The 22,036-nt window shown below is 41.7% G+C and overlaps 1 protein-coding gene and 1 long non-coding RNA gene across 4 annotated transcripts; one reads left to right on the top strand and one right to left on the bottom strand.

Annotated features, from left to right (window-relative positions):
- Window positions 1–267: 267 nt before the first annotated feature.
- On the bottom strand, window positions 268–12,087 carry ARRDC4 (arrestin domain containing 4). Of its 3 annotated transcripts, XM_032342156.1 has the most exons (9): window positions 11,780–12,087; window positions 10,601–10,669; window positions 7,395–7,461; window positions 7,003–7,150; window positions 4,945–5,047; window positions 3,695–3,951; window positions 3,039–3,201; window positions 1,763–1,917; window positions 268–1,382 (listed from the first exon to the last, which is right to left on the bottom strand). In XM_032342156.1, exons 1-9 carry the CDS (start codon window positions 12,066–12,068, stop codon window positions 1,326–1,328), a joined length of 1,308 nt encoding a protein of 435 aa, XP_032198047.1. In that variant the 5' UTR covers window positions 12,069–12,087; the 3' UTR covers window positions 268–1,325. The 3 variants fall into 3 exon arrangements, with proteins under 3 accessions (XP_032198047.1, XP_032198048.1, XP_032198049.1); XM_032342157.1 differs by lacking the exon at window positions 10,601–10,669; XM_032342158.1 differs by lacking the exons at window positions 10,601–10,669; window positions 11,780–12,087 and adding an exon at window positions 11,281–11,438.
- LOC116590425 lies at window positions 8,020–22,029 on the top strand. The gene is made up of 3 exons (XR_004285606.1): window positions 8,020–8,109; window positions 10,899–12,381; window positions 21,997–22,029. It is a non-coding gene; the product is annotated as an uncharacterized LOC116590425 (long non-coding RNA).
- The last annotated feature ends 7 nt before the right edge of the window (window positions 22,030–22,036 follow it).

Genomic DNA, 22,036 nt, shown 5'->3' with positions numbered 1-22,036 from the left:
GGTAAAAACACTGCTCAGACTTCTAGCAGCAACACAATCTTGTTGGTCGGAATATCCTGAGGTTAAATGATAATAAAATATTGCACCAAAACGAAAAAGAAAGAAAAAAAAATCACAGTTTAACTGGAACTACCGAAGAAATGGAATGGGAGTTAAGAGTGCACAGCACAGGGACTGCCCTATGCGGGCGTCAGGCTCTTGGCAGGAATTCAGTTTGTCCTTTTTAAAAACCATGGTTATTTGTACCCTCTTTTGATTTTGCGTTTATTTTTAAATACCTTTGGCAGACATATATTAACTTCCGTATGGATCTTTCCCTTGGTCCACCTGCAGATTCAGTGATTCAGAAGAGGACTGCCACTGCCAATTAGCGAAAACTCCAAACAAGGCCCGTCAGGCCTAGAGTTTTCAAAAGATTCTGATAACCCCACTAGAGGTAGGTTAAGAAAGGCTTTTGGGGTTTTTTTTGGTTTTTTTTTTTTTTTTTTTTTTTTTACTTTTTTTCCTGTGTAGTTATCAAGGCAGTCTGAGGACATAACCTTTTTTTTTTTCCTTTTTTTTTTCTACTGTGATCCTAGGTGAATAAGACATGGAGAAAATCAAACACATATCCTACCAAAGTACTTAAAGGGGGTAAAAATCTAGCCTTTGACAAAACGTGTTCTCATGCTAAAATTCATCTTTCCCCTCTGAACTGACATGCCTTGCAAGGAACCCTTTTCTTGATTTCATAATACTGTAGAGCTGATTTATAAAGTGTCACCACATTAGGACCTCATCAAAAGGTTCTCCCAGGGACTTTGGTCCTATGGGACACTGTAAGAAACCACGAAGCCCCTGGATGTCAGCGTCACAGTGCATCTTTAGAGCAGGCCTTTCCTATTATGCTGCTACCTCCTTCAAAATCAAGGCTCCCAATGAGTCTATACTTCCTTAAAGCTTGGGGTAACTTCTGTTCCACTTGGAGAAACCTTTTGAAAGTGACGCTTGCGTAGCGTTTCCACTCTCCGCACAGTCTCTTCTCTTGAGCGCAGGCACCCTTCACTTACTCGGTCACTTTCGGCTTCCGGGACGTTCTTGTCACGTTGACTTTTCACATCTGCTTCGCTGAGTTAAAGGGGACACACAACCCTATCATCCGCTCGTGCAAGAATCCTGTTGGCCCACTGGGAAGTTCACATATTCTTTAATTTCTATGACCTTCGATCTGGATGTTCGTTTCTGTCCTCGCACTCCTCTTCTCTCCCTCTTTTCCAGAAAGGCAAGGTCGGGGAAGGAACGGATACTGGAATCTAATGATGAACACAGTGATTTCTGACATTTGCTCAGAGAATGAAGGAAACAGGCTGGGTCTCCTCGACATCAGGAGGATGTGGGTCAACCTGCGGAAGGGGAAGGAGCAAGGACCAGGCTTACTACCCCAGCACCCGGCAAATGATCTCAGTGTCTACTTCTAATTACACAGTGGTTAGAAGCCAAGCTTTGAGCCTATTACTAAGAAGTCCCAGCGGGTCACTTAAGTGCTTTGTACTCCACGGCCACAGAACACAATTTAGAGGCGATCACAGTACTCTATGGGCACACTATCATTTATAAAGAAAATATTACAAAAGGAGGTAATTGGATCAGTGCAGGTCTATCATCACTAGAAGACTTTTTTTAAGTATGCATCCCTTACTAATTAGGAATCAGCAACAGATACTTATAAAGGATTATTTCCCGAGGGCAAACTAAAAGTCTCATTTTCTTTAATTTTGCTTACCTCTGAATAAAGAGGCGGAGGCTGAAACCGGAATTCCTGTATGCAGGCGAACATGGGACAGCAAGCTTCTCCCTCACAGTTAGGGGGCTGGGGGTAAGGAGGCACATGTCGAGAGAATTCCTCCTCGGACACCACATCTGCATAATTTGGTGGCGCTGTGACAAAAAAAGAGTCTCAGAAATCCATGCAAAAATTCATCACATCAATCTCTTCTGAACTCTCATCAAAATAAGAAATTTAGCTAAATTTGCAAACAATGGTTCCCTCTCCCCGCCTCTAACGAGCAAGTTTTTGTGCCCATCAAGACAGAATATTCTGTTGTTGTGAAATCGCTACTAAGTTACTGTATTCTACTCTTTTTTTGTTCAAAACTGTGAACTTTATTGATAAAAATATGATAATAAACTATAATTGTTCATTGATTTACTTTGCAGTTGCCATCCTGCAAATTCATATTAAAACTGGGCAAATAATACTATTTATATGTACACCAAAATCAGGCAATTATAAAAACACCTTCATTAATACGAGGTGGTACAAAATTCTGTGTGAACAATTCTTTGTGCAGAATGGTCTTGTGCATTCCAAGACACACAGCATCTCCGCCTGCTGCTAACTAAAATGCCAGTTGGGCTACAAACAATAAACAACCCCCCCACCACCACCATTTCCAAACCTCTCCTGGGGGGCACTACCATTCCTACTGAAAACTTGTTTTAGGCAAAACCTTCCAATAAAACTATTTTATGATCTTTCCTGGGTCTGCAGGTCACAGGTTCAACAATACCCTGGAGAATGAGCCCTTTGGTCATTTACTTTCAAATCATCCTGACATCTAAGCTACAGTGCTTCTTGGTATAAGTGTCCCCTAGTACGGATGTATCCGGGGACCTCTAGGTTGTCCTAGGTTGTATTCTACTCTTCTAAGAGGTGCAGGTTATAGTGCACGTGAGAAAAAGAAAATCACTGAAATGAGGCTACAGAAAATACATAGCACTGTCTGCTGATTCTATTTCGTGTTGTCTTACTGTTAATAAATGAGAATTGAGAGACGAAGACTATATTGTAGGCTCTGCCATCAGCACCTCTGTGTCCGGGATAAGCTAGGCTCTCCAGGTCCCTGCCAGGAAAGCAGTTTTGTAATGTCCAGTACTCAGAAGAGTCTGGAAAGCTGTGGTGGCGGGAGTCACCGTCGTCTGAGCACCGGTGGTCTTACACGGTCCTCAGGGGCCCTACGCATAACATGCCATGCGCAAAGAACCTCCAAGCCTCGTACCTTCAGGTTGCTCCGGCAGAGTCAACGTCAGCCAGCTCATGTCCACGCTGAACTGGCTGGCGATGCTAGAGTTTCTGCTGCCAAAACCGTGGTATGGAATTGTGCCAATCACTAACGGCAGCTCGAGCATCAATTTTTTAGCACCAGGAATGTGAATATACACCTAATAGGTCAAAAAAAAAAAGAAGAAGAAAAAGAAAGAAAGGCAAAATTCTAAGTTAGACCTCCAATTTATTTTTTCCACAGAAGCAAGATCTTTGTTGCCTGCCACCACTTTCCCAAGAAAACTGTAAATGATCATGACCAAATAAAATGAAGAACAAACCAGACGAAGAGCCCAGGAAATCCAGTGACTGCTCTGCGATGGGGAACGGTAGCCTTAACATACTTTACTGTAAGCGAGCATGGCTTACATAGTAATTATAAAAAATGAAGTCTATGTTTTCAATATAACAAATACCCCTTAATGCATGTTAGTTAATTCAGTTCCTTAGGGGGACAGTTTTCAATTAAAAAGAAAGGCCAGCCTTCACCATTCCCGGGTCTGCTGTAATGTTGACCTACAAGGACACTTCCCCAGGTACGACATGTGCATATTTGTGCAGATACGGCAGCGAGCACCGCATATTTTCCATTGTAAGGAGCTCTCCACTTACAGCTAAGGAATAGTCTACTCGGATAATGCAGCAATCCAGGATGGACGGAGTAACAGGTGGGATCTTCAGAGTCTTCCCATTCCACGTGTCGGTGCCCCCAGAAGCGATGTGGTTTCCTCGCACGTTGGCAACCATGTGCCGGACGGACTTTGTTCTCCCACTTGCCAAATACGTCTGGGTTTGGAAAATAGCAGCTTTGGGAACAATCAGCCGAGAGGAACAATTCTCTATCTCTGCGTAGATTGGAATGGCTTCTCCTAAAAAGAGAACAAAAACACCTTTAGAGACTTTCAGAAAGTTCTTACCATGGTGGAAGAGAGCCACTAACCAATTAAAGCAAAAGTCGCCACGCAAACTTTGATGGAAAACTTGTATTGTGAATTTGCATCAGAGATCTGAGAATTCACTGCAGGTCTTGGTAGATACTGGCTTCTACTTATTGCATTATTTGCTTCTCTAATGTAGCAATAGTACGTTGCCTGTTTGAAAGATATGTAAATGACTAGCATCTATAAAAATCAAGAAAAGACCTAAAAATAAATGACCCAGTACTATCTTAAGTACAAAAGATCACTAACAAAGTCATTAATGCCCATCAAGTTAAAATCTGCCTAACAGAGGAACACAGACGTTGCATTTAAGGAACCCATGTGAAGGCATAAATGAAACAATGGGCGGAGCAGGTGACTTTCCCACCCCCATTATGTGTCCACCATTCCACCGTCTGGACCACATCCATCCCCAGTGAGCTAGAACCCTGGAGTGGAGGCCAGGCCCGGCGGAGGGAATCAGATCCTTCACAAATGGTGGTTCCATTATCCATCTGACTGTTCGGGAAGTTCCTGTTCTACACGCTCACGCCCCGTGTTTGTGCACACATCCCCGGCACGGGGTCAGAACGCCCCACAGGAGTTTCATGCCGTGACGGCGCTCTTCTGAGCAACACTGCTCCTGACGTTCTTTTGCAACATCAAGTAAAATGCTGGCATTTTCCCATTCTCCCAGTTTTAGTCTTTGTCACTCAAGTGAAAGGACCAAAGTCAGAAATACCAGGAGTTTTACTGGATTCCACTCATCCAAACAAAAATACGTACATATCCATTATTTATATGAAAAACAGAAAGCCATATTATCCATGTTTTAAAACGTCTGTACCTCATGAATTACAAAATACAATATTTAAAAATCACTTAAAAGTAGCTCATAACATGCATGACTCTTCCATTTGGACTTTCAAAAATTTTGCTTACCATTACAGTATCCTTTTCTTTCAATTTTGGCACTCAGTGAGACAGGACCAGACGTGAAAAACCAACAGCCAACCATTTTCTCTTGAGTTTTCAATACAGGGGTCTTGAAAATTACAAATAATAACATGACTTTAATTAAACCAGTAGAAAACTCACAGAACTTAAAATTACATCATTCTTTATTAAACAGTTGAGTAGAAAGGTCTTCTAGGAAACAACTCAACTTTTTCATCCTCATGGGACATATTAGGCAAAATACTTGCTAAAACATAAAGCATTAAAAAAAAATCATTCTCTTTTTAGGAAAACTAAGATGAATTGTCAGACTCAAATAAGCTGATGCCACCCTATTTTATCCTACAATCATTATAATTCTGGAAAATGATATACCTTCCCTTAAGGTAATGATAAAAAATAACAGTAGAAACTATTAACATGACAGAGATGTTTTTTTCTTTTAAAGACTTTATGTGTAGGTTAGGTAAAAGAAGAAATGGCATAAAAATCAATAATCAAAATCTTCTGTTTCTTTTGGCATCTAAAATAAAGAAGAAGCAAATGGTCTTTTCCTGAATTCAGAAATGCATGATTAGGCAGAAATTTCAAGTGCCCATTATTGAGACTGGTTTGGGGTCTTGTCTGAGGACAGCACAACACGGCCACCATAAAGGACCCACAAAGTTACTGAACAGACCTCCCCACCTTTAGCATTTAAAATGCTCCATTTAAAAGACGCGCAAACCAAAAAAGCTCATCGTAAAACCTAAAGCAGCAATTCTTTTACTTAAAAAAAAAAACCAAAACATTAAAGGATTAGTAGTTTCTCTTTTTGGCAAAAAAAATAAAATCTCCCTAAATCATTTGCCACAATGGTCCCATAGTTTAGAAATAGTCACCTTCCCAATTCTAAGTAGTTCTAAAAGCACAAGACAGTATTGTCAATTTGCAAAAAAAAAAAAAAAAACAAGACAAAAACAAAACAACAAAAAAACCCAAGGTGTTACGTGGATGGTAACTTCCAGCTGTAACTGGAGCCTCAGCCTGGACTATTGGGTGCTGTCCCCAAGGGACCATGCAGCTAGAGTGTAACCAATACACCGCCACCCTCTCGAAGTGAACATTACAGTGAAGTCCATTCCATTTTTGAATGAAAATTGGGTGAAACACCTTTGAACTTGTTTTTTACCCTTCTCTTTAAAAACACTGGCTAGCGAAAGAAACCCCCAGCACTAATGATACATCTTTGGAGCATCCGTATCATGATGGAAAGTTCAAATTATCCCAGTATTTTCTATGAAGTTAAAAAAAAAAAAAATCATTCATTCATATTTAAATGAAGAACCATTAGGTCCTCATAGCTATCATGAAAGTACAAGGTATAATTTTATATTATTTTGATAATATGGGTTTAGATAAAAGAATCTAGCTCATTAGCTCCCATCTTGCCTATTCTGTTGTTACTTACAGCGTAATCTTTCTTATCAGCCTACAGTATTTCTGGTGATGATTAGAAGTTCAATGCTTTAATGTGGCCAAATCTGTCATAAGGAAATGATAAGAGAAAGGCTCTCCACAGCAGCTGCGCGCACTTACTTAATGTTGGAAAATGACATGCAAAATGGAAGGATACATAGCATAATGGCCTGATCCTCAATAACAGGCTGAGCTTGATTAATACTCTTCCATAATTACTGTTCCTCAACCTGCTATTATTGAAGAGTTTAGAATACCACCGCCCCGTGAATGTGGCCGCTCTGGGGAAAGTAAGCCCTCTCTGTGTGCGCATTAGTGTTATTAAGCCTTATTAATGCATTTCAAGCCTGTGTAACTTTTTGGCAAAAGCAGCCCCGAACAACGGAGACATAATCAATAGTATTAACACACACAATTTGTAATTTGCCCAACCTAGAATCACACATTTGTCGCGAAGGCCCAAGGGTTACAAGATTGTATGAGAAAGTGACAGGACGGGCTAGCACCGCACGGGCTTGGTGTACACAGCAGTACTGATGGAAGCGAGGAAGGGAGGGGAGGAGGAAGAGGAGGAGGAAGACTCACTAGTAACGCTGGTGCGTTGACATCGATGTGACTAACAACCTGGAGCTCCCGCTTCACACTCTGGTCAGGTACCTTGGGTCGTTCCAAAACTGCCCTCACACAGTACTGAATACTTCCGTATTTCCCCGTGAATGAGGTTACTAAAGGTCTGAAACGAACCAAAGAGGTTAATTGAGAAGTTCATCTTTCAGTGAAACACTACTGGAAAAACACCCTTAAAGTGTTGGTTTGGGTTAAAAAAAAAAATAAGAAGAATGTGAACAGGGGAAGTCTGTGAGGGGCTATTCAAGATCAACGGGCATCGCTGAGTTTCAGAGATACTCGGCACCCTCTTCTCGGGACTGGCGTATTGCAGAGAAAGAAAATCATAAAAGTAGTATCGTTTCACTTACTCAGATGGAAGTTGAAAGCTAAATGGAAATTCATGTTTTCCAGGCTGTAGTAAGAGGATGCCTTCACCTAAAAAAGAAAATACATTTTTAACTGAGGTTCCTATTAGATCAAGAATTTTCACAAGTTAAGTCCTATTTTTTTAAAGGGAGGTTTCCCCTGGAGTATCCAGGATATTCCAAAAAGTACATTAATCTCTAAGATTTAGAGAATTAGAATGTCAATCAGTTTCTACCAAGTTTCATTAATTTCAAACCATATATATACACATACAGCTTCCACCTTTAAAGGGACCAATCACACAAGTATCAGAACCCAGAGGTCACATGTACATCCACATTATGTATATACATGCACATATCTGTATACATGCACACACAAGTATACCTGTAACACGTGTGTGCGTGTACACATACACATTTGTTTGCCCACTCATAAACTAGCACAAGTGTCCCATTATATGATAAACACACACCAATGTTATTACACTAATAGCATATGTTATAGTATACTATTATACTAATATGAAATACCAATATTAAAATGGATTGAAAGCTGATTTAGCAAAAAATGCATCTATTTATTTTGGGTGTACAATAAAAATCTGATTCTGTATTCCTTAGGCAAAAATGCAAAAAGAAGGTGAAAAATTTCCTTAGGATATTGTGAAGATTGAGTATAATTCCAAACAGCCAAACCAACAGGACAACTTACGAGGTAAGGGTCATGCATTTACATTTAAGCTCTACCAATTAAGAGGTGGTTAGTTAATTGGTGGTTAAGTCAACATACAGAGCAGGGTCTGCCAAGCACAGCCATGACTCCTCCCTCCTAGTCCGGGCCTGGGTGAGCCAGCTGGGTTTTCTCTCACGCAGAGGCTTAGCCCTGCTTGTCAAGGCCGAGCTGCAGGGGGCAGATAGACCCTGGGATGCCCGGGCACTGCTGGAGTTCCCGTGAACACACAAACAACCGGCATCATTCAGATCCAAAGTCAACTCCAGGCTGTCACGTGGTTCAGACAGCTCTGCCGAGACACTTAGAAACTTCCCCTTCACTTTATGCTCATCGATTCAAGTTCTGAACTAAACCCCCTCATGAAGGGTTGCACGATTCAGAGGAAGAAAGTGCAACAGAAATGAGAACTTTCTTCAAGATTTGCCTGGTCAGTTGATACTAAAAACAGAGCTTCCTACTATATGCGTTCATTCAAAAAAGAGAAAGACATTTAAAGGGCTGGTAAAATGGAATATTTTTTCACTTACTAGAAACAATTAACATTTTAACCTTGTACTTTCAGAAAACAGGAATGCATTATTGGCCCATTTAGTCTTCTGAATCTGTCCCCAATTTTCAGCATGTAATATATTAGGGGGAATAAAAGTAAGGTATTTACCACTGAAAGGTCATTCAAATAAGAAGCACAGCACAAGTAGGGGACTTGGAGGCAATGTGAACAAGGGACAGGGACATGAGGCCCTATTCAACCACAGTGATGAAGGCGGTCCCCGGGGCTCAGCTGTGCCCAGAGCTGCCCTCCCAGTGAGACTCAGCACTGTTACTGCTGTGCTAGAGCGTAAAAGGTTCCAGGCAATCCCGATGAGAGCTGGACAAAAGTTCTAAGTTATAACCCTTGGACTATGGAATATGACAAGCCGTGTCCTTTACAATGCTTAGAAACGTGGGTTTCATTGTGAGTTCAAACCTCACAGCGCTTAGGCAGCAGGCATGGTGGATACAAAGATGTGTAAGGTCAATCCTCAGACAGACTGCAGGAAGAGAGGAGGCTACAGACACACACAGAGTCAAGAGCACAGAGTGCAGGAGCCCCGGGAGGGGACAGTACCTACTCTGCACCTGAGAGCCGGCACGGAGAAGCGCAGGAGGGGGTTTCAGAGGAAGGGAACAGCATGAGGCTGGGCACAGTGGGCATGTGTGGAGAAGGGCATTACTTGGGCTACCGAGAGAGAGAAAATTCTCTTATCATAGAGAATACAAATGAACACAGGAACTAGAACATTTAAAACAAGACTTTCAATCACCTCCATACATAAATAGGAACACAAATGGAGAAAGTTGATAAACCTAGCTTATAGGATTTGGAAACAAATCTTAGTTTTCTTCCTTTCTCTTATGACTATTATTTTTTTGTTAAAAGTTTCACAAGCTGAATCACATGCCCATTTCCGCCTCTGTTCTCATGATTCAGTGCTTCTGCCTTATACACTGAAGACTACAGTGTCACAGAGAGGCATTCCAGTCACCAATGGTCTTATGGCCTGAGCTCCTCACTCAAGGCACTAAGTGGGAGCTTAGAGCATCATTACAGAGTCAGAGACTTGGGCTCAGGAAGGTTCAGGGACTCCCACAAGGTCATACTGCTGGTGGGTGACCAAGTAAAACCAATTCTCTGTTCTGTTTTGTCTTTTTACCATAATTCCTCAATAATTAAAAAAAATGAAGAAAATCAATCACAATGATAGCAAGTAGATTAGATTAACAGTGCCAAACAGTTACTCAGGGAGGTTTCCTGAAAATCTCATAGACACATTTTCCAAAAATCTAGATTTCTAAAAATCTCTTCGGATGACTGAAATTCAGCTAGTGTTTGGAAAACAAATGACCCTGAGAATCTACAGTTATGTAAACTTGCTAACTTCTTCCAAGCTACAGATATTATGAGTGTTCTTTTTTTTTTCCTCTCATGAGATCCCCTAAAGCAAACTATGATTTTTTTAAATAAAACAATTTTTGCCAATATTTGGTATGATATCTTTTGAGAAAAGCTAAAATTTTTCAGCTTGCCTAGGCTAGGACATTCTAGTCCATCAGAAAAAGGAAGATCTAGCCTGTGATTCTAAACAGTATTTGTCAGACCAGATTCTACCAAAGCAATTTCTTTATTGCTAATCCCAGGTCCAACTGCTATTAATCTCACTTCTATTTACTCAGTAGTTATGGGCACAGAGATCTAGAGAGTCCAAAGTCCTGGACAAAACCACTTTAACGTCTCTCTTCGATGATCCTTGACTCCAGTCAGCCATCTTGAAAATCTGTGTTGTTCCAACCACTGGGGGAGGCATGTGTGGGCTGATCCTGGAAACCACACTGAGGAGAGGGTGACCCAACACACTGCACTGGTGAATTCAAAAGAAGGCTTTGGTTCCAAATGTGCTCTTTCCCCACTACAATACTTGGGATTCTCACATACCTTGAGGATTTAACTGCGAACAGTCTACTTCTCCAAAGTAGGAAAAGTCAAAATTGCACATACTATTTCCTGTGTATAGGACACAGAGAAGGTTAAAACATTAAGACTGTTTATACCATTTTTTCCTTCTATAGATAAAAGCTGAAGCTGATTAGGCAGGAAGGTAAAGTAGTTAAAGCAGCTGCCACCAGCTTCTTGAAGAGCAAGACTCACTGTTCCTAGTATTTTCATGATTAAGATGATCAATTTTTGCATAGTTCTTATATACAGTTGTATAAAATTTTATATTTATACACAGAGTATACAAACAGATGAAACAGCTATGTCATGGTTGACACAGAAGCCCTTGGAAAGACCTGCACTATTAACTGGACTTCACCAGAGTGGACTAGAAGTGGGTAATCGTTCCTCCGGAAACTTGGCAACACCCGGATCCCACTGTCTCAAAAGGCCTACACTGCGGCTGGGAGGGGAGGGGGATGTTGCAAGTTAACAAAAAGAAGCAAAGAATAAAAGACAAAATATAGGGCAGAAGCAGAACTCTTAAGTTACTCCGCTCCCAGAAGAGAGAAACCAAGTATGATGGTCAAAAAACACTTCCGCTGAACTCCCTGAACTACTTCCCTCTTCCCAAGACTGAGGTTTTGCTAAATCATCTTGAACCGAGAACGAGAGTCTACCTCCAGGATGGGAAGAAGGGGAGGCCCATAAAACACTGAGCACCAAGCATGGGACCTCATCGTCTGATTCCGCTCTCCATCCCTCAGGCCAGAAGGGACTGGACCTAGATCCCCCGGTCTTAGATTTCTGACTGCTCATCACAGGTTCCCATGGCAACGGTTCATTCCAGCCGCGATCCTGGAAGGTCCTGGGACGCCTGGCGCTGGGCAGGCCCAAGCGAACCGGCCGTGAGGCGCCAGGAAGACGTGCGCACTCCCCTCGCGGGATCGTCCCCACTGCTTTGCAACGGGGGGCACAGGCATTGTTACCCTCCCGTCACCAGCCACCAAACCGAGGCTCCGGCCACCAAGTGGGCGGACCCCAGCCCCGGATCCCGCCCCCTCCCCTCCCCCCCAGCCGGTGGGCATCCGCCGGCGCGCGCCCTCCCGGTTCCTGCCAGCCCCTCTGCGGAGCCTCCGTGACCCATCGGGGACCCCCGGGGCCGTGGCCCTCGCTCACCGGCCGGGGGCTCGCGCAGGCTCAGGCGCACGTTCAAGTACTCCACCTCCGAGGCGGCGGCCGGGGATGCGGCGCCAGGGCTCGGGCCCCAGGCGGCAGTCGCTCGGCCGTGGGCCTCCAGGCGCAGCGCGCGCAGGGCCACCGGCTCGGCCGCCTCCAGCAGCACGTGTCCCGCCACCGTCTCGCCGCTCGAGTAGCAGCCCTTGCGCTCATCCTCGAACACCAGACCCAAGCTCTTCACGCGGCCCTCGGAGCCCACGGCCGCCGCGGACCCCGCCTCGCCGCCCATCCCGCCGGGCGATGGGGCCGCGCCAGGGAGGTCGGCAGCTGCCCGGAGCCGGCCTGGCGAGCGGAGGGGCGCCGCTGTCACGGGCGCCCGCCGCACGCTGAGGGCCGCTGCGGCCGCTGTGCGGTACCGGGTGAAGCCCTGGCGCGCCGCGGGGCCTATCGCTTTAACAAACCCCGGTGGGCCTGGACAGGGGCCAGGACAGCCCACCCCCGGCGCGCGCCCATAGGCCGGCTGTGAGTCCTGCCTCGTGCCGATTGGTTGTAAATGGCCACTGAGTCATTTCATAGGCGCTCCCACGCACCGGATGGCGCAGGTAGGCAGTGCGTGATCAGGCGGCAGTGACCAATCGGGGTACGCAGGCGTACACGTGCACAGGCCGCTTATTGGCTGGAACAAGGCACAGTCCTGGGGCACTGACCAATAGTGAGGCGGTGCGCCCATGTGGACAGATAGTGGGAAACAATATTTGTTAGGGAGGGGGCGGAACAGGGAATCTCCGGCTCGCGGAGTGTCTGCCGTTCCCATGGTTACGAACGGGGGCGGGGTTTCTGGCGGCGTGGGGCCAGTTTGCAGAAGTGTCTGGGTTCGCGCTGGTTTATGCGATTGTGACTGCAACTGGCTCGTATGTATGATTTAATCTGCAGTACTTCTGGGGAAATACATACCCTGGAAAATGGAACTCAGCAATAATTCTCCTGTGAGTTTTGGGTGGGTGGCCAGCTGTCTGGAAGCTTTCATGGATAACTTGGCAACTACCAACCTCCAGGTTCCCAAGCCCCGCCTCTCTAAGGTCTTGCAATTCCCAGCCTGAGAAAGAACCGCAGCCTGGAAGGATGAACGCTCTGATTCTCAATCTGGTACAACACCCAAAGAGTTCTGCTGGGCTCACGGGTTTTCTAAGCTGGTATTCGAATAGCCCAGAACACTGATTCTTCCTGTTGTAAACAAGATCATGAATCAGGTCGTTTCAAAACAGTGGGTGCTCCCCAAGTTTCTGCTCCACCCTAAAGGATTTCCTGACCTCCTTGTCATAGTTCAGGACGACTTGGAGTTGCCTTCAGGACTTGTTCTCCACGCCCATGCTCCTTTTGCCTACCCTCATTTTCATTTTGTTCTTTAATATTTCATTCCTTCTCAACTCTTTTTCCAACCCTACCATCTAGCATAGCTGACATTATCTGGGCATTTTCTAACCCTTTTAAGTTCTTCCCTTACTAAATTTCCAAGTTAGTGAGGAGTTAATCACAGATGGATTGATCTCATATTGAAATTTTAAAACTTTGCCGAAGTAGGTATTTCCTTTTTTTTTTAAAGATCCCAAATAAAAGGTTGCTTTGTTGCCGCCTTTGAGTTTAAATTATTAACGTGAAACTTTACTGAAGATTTACAACTTCGAAGTGTCTTTATCGCTTCTGAAAGAAAGTGGAAAGGTCTACAAATCTCTGCCTAGTTCTGAAATAGCTGTTAGTTTCTCACGACTTCAGAAGAGTTCCCTCGTCCACTTTTCTTTATAACACAACCTCACCTTCTATTCTTATTTGTGTAGTGTTCATCACTGCCATTTGAAGCACAGAACATGTTCTCATTGTTGTATCTGCAGTACCTAACGGAGTTTGGGACAAAATCAGCACTCGATAATGTTGAGTTGCTTGAGGGAAAGAATCCCAACCCATATAATATTATTTGGCTTTGTAATAAATGAATAGTACTTGGCCTCTTGCTCTGCTATATCTTGATCTTCTTTAGGCAGATGTTCTCTGTCTTCTCCCCCCATCCCTTCCAAATTAGGTGGTTGAGAAAGGGGGAAGGGTAGTGGCTCTAACCATGCCCAAAAGGCAGAAATGCACATATGGTAGACATTCTGTGCTGAGAAAGATTGGGCTGTCTTTGCTACTACAGGTAGCAGAATGCATGGCCAAACGTTGGCTTGAGCAATAAGTATACTTCTTGTTTACTTAACCAGAAGTCCAACAGCAGGTGCTGTCAGGGTTGGTTCAATGGACTCCTCTCCTCTTCCTCCACTGTCATACTCTGCTCCCTTCCTAGTGGCAGTGGTTACCACAGCTCTAAAGATCCCAAAGCAGAATTTACAAAATAAAGCAAGAGAGTCCATGCTCACAAAGAAAAAAAAAAAAAAAAAGAAGAAGAAAAGAAAGAAAGAAAAAAAAAGAAAAAAGTGGCTTTTCTTTTCTTTTTTTCTTCTCTCCTTTTGAAAAGAAAATACATTTGCCTGGATGCCCCTGGTAGGCTTCTTACCTGGTGTTGGCCAAAACGGACTCATCTGTGCACCATAGGTCATTAACTGGCAAAAAGAAATGAGATTCTTACAATTCGCTCAGACCAGTGATTTTTCTCTGGGGGCTAAACAAAATCAGAGCTCTGGTAGCAAATGGCTGTTGTGTGGTCATCTAGAGCCGTTTAACTGACTTCAGTGGGCCTGGCCATGTGTGCTGTAGAGAAGAGCTGTCTCAGTCAAACCTTAAAAAAGGAGGATTTAAAAAAAAAAAAAAACTATTCTATGACTAGGTGGATTTTATTTATCTGGTGATTTAATTTATCTTGTGCCCCCCCCCATTCACAGATAAAATTCTGTTTTTATGGTGCATACATTATTATGGCTATTGGAGTTCTGCTAGCTTTAAGATAGCAGCATGCAGCATATTAAAAAATAAAAAATCCAATCTGACAGTCTCCATCATTAATTGATGTGTTTAGACCACTTACATACAATGCAATCTTCGATACGGCTGATTTTGGGTGTATCATTTTATTATTTGCTTGATTTGTGCCTCTGTGGTATGTGTGTGTGTGTGTGTGTGTGTGTGTGTGTGTGTGTTTTTCTGCTCCACCTTTCTTACTTTCTTCTTAATTATTTGAACATCTTTGAGTAACCCATTTAAATCTATCAATTTTCAGACTCTATCTCTTTGTAGTATATTTTAAGCAGTTTCTCTAGGAATTGGTGTTCCCCCTTTATGTCATAGTGAGTATGTATATAACATCCACGGATACTGATAACTCCATGAGACACTGTTTACATTTTTGCTTCTGATAGTTATACATATTGTAAAAAACACAAGAGAAAAGGGCTCTATTATAATTACCCATGTATTTTTCATTTTTGTTTATCTCTTTGTTTATTCTGAAGTTCTGAGTTCCCTCGGGAACATTCTAGATTGAAGAATTTTCTTTGACATTTGTTTTAGAAGAGGCCTGCTGACAATGGATTCACTTAGTTCTTCTTCTTCTGAGAATGTTTTCATTTTGATGTCATTACTCAAGGATATGTGTGCTGCATACAGAATCCCCAGTTGGAAGTTCTTTTCTCTTCAGACTTGACAGATGTTGTTCCATTGTTTTCTGATAACTTTGGTTTCTGGTAAGAAACCAAGTGGTCCTTCAAATTGTTGTTCCCATATATGTTATTTTTTTTTCTCTTTGCTTTCAATATTTTTTTCTTTATCTTTAGTTTCCATAAATTTGAATATAATGGGTTTTTTTTAGTTTATATTTTGTGGAGTTCTTACAGCTGTATATTTTTGTCTTGCACCAAATTTATGTTTTGTTGTTTTGTTGCCATTATGTCTTTAGATTTTTTTTCCTGCACCAATCTCTTTCTCTGCTTCTTTGGGGACTTAAATATGAATATTAGATCTTTTTGATACTGTCTCATGGGAACTTGAGAGTCTCAGCTTTTCACTCTTTTTCTTTTCTCTCTCTGTTGGAGAAATTGGTTAAATTTTATTGGTCTCTTTGCAAGTTCATGGACTCTTTTCTCTTTCTGCTTCACTGTGTTATTCAGATCCTCCAGTGAATTTTTTTCATTCAGATATTTTCTTTTTCAGTTCTAAATTACTCATTTAAAAAATAGTTTATTTCCCTCATAAGAACACCTATCTTTCCATTCATAAAGAGTGTCTATCTTTATCTCTTTGATCATGGCTTTAATAATTGTTTAAAGATCTTCGAAAAAAACTAATTTCTGGGTAACCTTAAGCTTGACATCTGACTATCTCATACTTGGAACATCAGTCACACTTTCCAGTTTTTATTATGTTTAGGAATTCTAGATTATATCCTAGACATTTTGAATATTATGATATATTAAAATCCTCTGGAGAATGTCAACTATTTTCATTTACAGGCAATAAACCTGGGTATCTTTAGACTGTTCCAGACACACCTTATGTGGGCTGTGATTCCAATGTCAACTCAGTTCTCAAATCCTTTGCTCTTTGGCTCTGGGTCTTTTCTCCATGTGAGCAACTCAGAATGAGCCCAGGACTTCCGTCACTTCATACACAGAATTAAGGGATACTCTTGTCCATTTCTTTCCTCTCCATTATTTGCCCCATTTTCTGTGGCTTCCAGGGCCCCTTTCTCCAATCCCCTGAATAGAAATTTGCTGATTCTCTAAAAGTTTAAGCCACATACACTACGAAGTAGTTTTGTACAATCGGGATTACTCTCAAGGCAAAGTAGCAAGGGAAAAGAGAGAAAGAGATGGGGATTTCCCAGAAAGACAAGTTTTCTCCTTAGGTTTTAGGTAATGCCAATATGACACCTCACTGTAGCTCCAGGAGGAGAGCCATTTTTAGGGCAAAGCAGAATTCCCAGTAAGTGATGTAGATTCTCTTTCTTCTCCATTGATTTTGCACCAGATTTAGTGATTTGTTTCCAATCCAGAAAACCCTATTTTAGCCAGACTGACATAATCAGTGATACATTATGTTGATAGCATCTTCCTCTGATAGGACATCATGAAAACAGCATGTCACTCCCTTTGGTATTCTTTACCCAAACCCGTAACTCCAATCTAAGCAGAAACAAAAGATTAGGCGATTTGAGGATCACCTGATCCCCAAAACTCTCAAGACCATAAAAACCAGAAAAGACCAAGAAACTCCTAGATACAAGACTAAATGCAGTAGGGTATCCAAGATTGTATCCTGGCACAGAAAATGACATTTATGCAAAAACGAGTGAATCCAAATAGTCTGGAGTTTGGTGAAAATAATTTACACATCATGATAAGTGATAATTGTACCAATGAACACTTTCTTCATTTTAAAAAGTGGACCATGGTAGTATAAGATGATAACAATAGGGTAAAGTGGGTGAGGGGTGCATGGGAACATTAGACGATCTTTGCAGACTTTCTGCAAGTTTAAAATTATTCCAAAATAGCAACTGGGAATTTTTTTTCCCATAGTCTCCTGCTTGTAGGAATACTTGATCTTGGTTCAGTGACTAAAAGGGGAGCCCTATGATATTTTTGCTGCCTGTGGTTGTGTGTATTTCTACAGTGGGATCATCGTTGGTTCCAAGCCAAGAGATGAAAGAAAACCCTCCAAAAAACTCACTCGTGGTAGTTTGCTTCGTAAGTTTTGACTTCCCTTCCCAAGCCACTTGCTGTCACGAGAGCTTAGCTATTTCCTATGCCTTCTCCTTTTCTTCCTCCTTCCCCCTCCTCCTCTTCTTTATTATCAAAGTTTTAGTTATAATCCCTGGGAAAGAGGTGTTTTATTGTGTGACTCTATGTTTTCCAGCGCTAGAATTTATTTTTCCCGATCCTTCCCATGTTAAAAAGATAATTAAAATGCTGCATACGTACCAACACACATCCATTATCTTTTTGGAGGGGACACACATTCCTCTTTCTCACAGTTTTTAGGCGGTAACTTTAATCTGTGCTCACTTATACCTTGATTTTTATTTGGAGGCTGACTGAGGTTTGACACTCATTTGCTACCTGAATCGGAAGTCAGGTTTACCAAGCAAAGATCTCTAGGAAGAAGGAGGATCTGACCTTACTGACCATTCCCTGAACACCAGCCTAGGGGCTCAACACATGTAATCCCGTTCAACCTCCCAAAAATTCCTGTGAGGGGCCATTTTGGGATGGAGATCCAGGTTTACGGACAAGGAACCGAGGTTCAGAAAGTTGGAGTGCCTTGCTTCACGTTCCATTTTCAGTAAGTGACAAGACCAAGGTCAGACCCAAGTCATTCTGTGTCCATAACGTTGCCCTTCAGTATCATGGTTAAATGGAAAAGAGAAGGGAAGGAAGGGAAGAAGAATGGAAGAGAAAAGAAGGAAAAATGCCTCACTTACTCTAAGGAGAGGAAAGAGATGTTTAGCTCTCCCAGTTGGGGTTCCCTCCTAGCACAGTACGCACTGCCCTTGACGCTGAAGTGCTCCTTTCTGTATTACAATACCCTCCCAGAAATGGTTAGCATTGTGTTGGAGCACCTGTCTCTCCACAGGCCTAAAATGATCTCCACCTTCTTCCAAAAATGATTGGTGGCAGCTGCAGAGGAAATAACTGAAATGAGCTATTTTCTTTTCTTTTTTTTTTTTTTTAACTTGAAGGAAAGTTGGAAGGGAGAAGGCATATGGAGGAATAGACAACTGACTGAGCAGGGAAATCAAATAGAACAAAAATACACCCAAAAAGGGAACGACGACCAATTTGATCTCCCTGCCCCCCTTCCCCCACGTGTGATAGAGAGACAGGAGTTCATGTAAGAACACAGGACTCTTTGGCTACAGCTATCTTATTCTGAAGAACAGAAAGGCCCTGCCTTCTTCCTGCAGGATTCTCGCATACATAATGTGGTTGAATTGTGACAGCACCAGAAAAAGTACAGCAAGGAAGTGTTTCCTGTGAATGAATTGATAGTAGATTACAGTTCCATTACTGAAACTGAACAGGCAAACATGAAACCAAGACTCAGGAGATAAGTGACAATTAAGGATCTTAAATAAACATAATTAGACCCATATTGAATGCAGAATTCATGGGAAGAGCTCATCTGTGACGGAAGATCATCTGTCTGACGTAATTGTCCTTGACGACTATCCTTTTGGCCCACGAGGGTCTGCTCTGATGGAAATGGCCACGTATGGATTTCACAAAACACCTTCCTGCAATTATTTGGGGGCTGATGAGGAATTATAATTGATTTAAATCATAAAATTATCAATATTAAATGATAAAGCTTTATTATACTGTGAATGGTAAAACCTGTAGAAAATCACTTTAGGAATCAAGTCTCTTTTTCCCAGTGAACTCAGACAGAGAGCATGTGAGAGCCGGAGAGTCCCATGCTCCTATTTTGGTCCCATTTAGACCATCCGTCCCTGGTCTGAAGCCATAGCCACTATTTCTAAATAAATACTAGCCACTAAGTATTTACACTTGCAAGTGTGTGTGCATGTTTATAGTTTTATATGTTTGTTTTACACACATACCCACAAACACATAAAATCATACTCTAGTTATGGGCTCTGCACTTGGGTTTTCTTCACGTCAAAGTATGCCGGAGCCTGGTTAATCACAACTTAAAGGTCTGCCTCATGGTTTTTATGAATATCATAGGATTTCATGGTGTGACTGCACCGTTGTTTATAGAATCACAACCAACTAATCACATCCATATTTATGTTCCTTTAGCTTTGGAGCTATTAGTAATGATTTTGCACAGAGCCTTCTATAGAGTGTCTGCATATTTATCTCCCCTAAGGTAGAAATCCTACAGTGCGATTGCTGGGTCAAAGGACATGTCATTTTTAATTTAAATACATCCTGCCAGATTGCCCTCCAAAAAGATTACAGTCTCATCATCAGTGCGTGGAATCACTTTTTTATCTTGCTAACCATGGGTAAAAACAGCCTAAAATTTTTGCCAACCAGTTGGGTGGAAAAGGGTATTTTATTGGGGTTTAAATGTACTTTTGTAGGAATGTGAATGAGATTGAGTATATTGCCATGGGCATGTTATTATATAAAATGGCACTTCATTTCTCTTGCTTTTTTACAAGTCCTCCCTTTACCATGATTATGAAAACTTTACCTATGTTTTCTCCTTTTGTTAATTTTTTTAACTTTAAGCTCTCTAAATTTGAGTTGTCTTGTGAACACAAGTATTTAGTCATTTCTCCCCAAACCTATAGCTAATTCCTCCAACATAATTTATTGTAATTTATTTATTTCTCTTTCCCATTGTATGGAATTTTCATCTTTATTGCATAACAAATTGACAAATCAGCCAGTCTTTTTTTTTTTTTTTTAATTATTCTCCCTTATACTGTCTTGTTGTCTGTTCCTGCATCAAAACATTTTTGTTCGTTTTGGGTTTTTCCATAGTAAGTTCTGATAACTAGTGGAGCAAATATCACCTCATTTCTATCCTTAACATGTTTTATTTTGGCTATTTTTCTACACTTTATCTTCCTGAAGATATTTAGGACTAACTTGTCAGGTTTTCATAGAAAAACCTGGATATTTTATTGGAATAACGTTGGGGAATGTTTGGATTTATCAGTTAAGTTGTAGAGAATTAGCATTTACACATATTAAGTTTTCACATCCAAAAGCTTATGTGTTCTTCAATAAAAGTTTATGTTTTTCCTCATATGGGTGTCACACATTTCTGGTGAGGTTCATTTTATGCATTTTCCCTGTTTTCTTGACATTCATTGGATTTTTTTTTTTCTTCCTCCTGGAGATTCTCAAGTTGTTTCCTGCTAGTGTATAGGAAGGCTGTTGTTTGTATTTGCTGTAGAACCTCAGCATTCAGTGGACTTTCTCCATCTGTTAGATTATTGGGCTCATGGAGCCTTCTCAGTTTTTCTCAAGGGTCAAGTAGATCCTGGGCAAATAGGTTAATAAGGCATAATGGTATAAAAATAATAAATCCTTTCACAGATTCCAAGGGTCAACTTCCCTGTGTCCTTTGGACCTCCTGAGTTACAAGAAAGCACAGCATTAGGCAAACAGGAAGCCTTCCAGCTCCCCAAGTCATACATTAAGATGGTGGACCCCTTGGTCTTTGACATCTGCTCCATGGCCACAAGCTGCTCAGTGGGGCTTATTATGTGATTGACGTTCAGAAGTGGCTCATGTGAAGCCAATGGAGCACAGAAAAGGGTAGGGGTTTTGTTTTTTGGTTCAAACTCTACTACTATCACTTACGCTATAAAATTAAGGAAGGGACTAAGTTCTCTGGGCTTCAGATGTTAATGTCTTCTTTGCTATCTGTGCATCCCCTGTGTTAAATTGAACATTTCATGAGGTGCCTGGTATATAATAAGTCCCCAGTGAATGGTGGCTCTTGTTCTTCTTAAGATGAAGATCTTAAAAATCTCAGTGGAGATGGGCTTTGAGTCTGACAAGCCTGCTTCTGAGTCCTGGCTCTGCCACTTCCTGATGGCATGACCATGAACTTCAAAGTTGGTCTAGTGACAATTTAGGGATTCAGTGAGAATATGTAGGTGTTAGTTCTCTGTGAACTGCTGTGTTTCATGTAATGATAGTTGGTGATGTCATTTCTGTCATTCTTCCTTCTAGGGGCAAGACAAAAAGTTCCCATTGAGATGCTGAGAAATATATTTTATTAGCTCACATTAACATCAGATTTCTAATTATAATCTTTAGAGGAAGCTTCAATTATCACTTGTGTCCTGTGAAGAATGTTAGAATTTTGAATGACTGGATTTTTGTGTGTTTTAAACATGTTCTCAAATAGGCTGTTTCCCATAAATATATAGAATAAGGATCTTAGGTAATAATCTAAGCCGTCTGCTCAAATCCTAGCGTCTAACTGTTCTCATGAACCTGAGCATCACAGGACACTGCTTTCAAAGGTGTAACCAACTTACAACCTTGATTTTGTCCTCAAGCGACACCATCATGGATTACTTGGGGAAACAATGAGGACGTCTCAGTTGTTTGGGCCCAATACACTGAGTCTCATTAGCAGAGTTGAAATAATACATTTCATTTGTTCATTTATTCATTGCACTTAGGCTAGCATAGAGGGGAGGAGTTCAACTATTGTTAATAAAGAAAATTAATTGTCATCAATTTTGAGTTAGAGTCAGAAAGTTTTTATTTTTTTGGGTTTTTTTTTTTTTTTTTCCCAAGGTGGAGAAGAGCAAAGGGAGAGGGAGAGAGAGAATCTTAA

This window comes from Mustela erminea, chromosome 5 (genome assembly GCF_009829155.1).
Source record: "Mustela erminea isolate mMusErm1 chromosome 5, mMusErm1.Pri, whole genome shotgun sequence".
NCBI lineage: Eukaryota > Metazoa > Chordata > Mammalia > Carnivora > Mustelidae > Mustela > Mustela erminea.
Note: the sequence above shows the minus strand (reverse complement) of the source record. Positions and strands in the feature narration are given on the sequence as shown.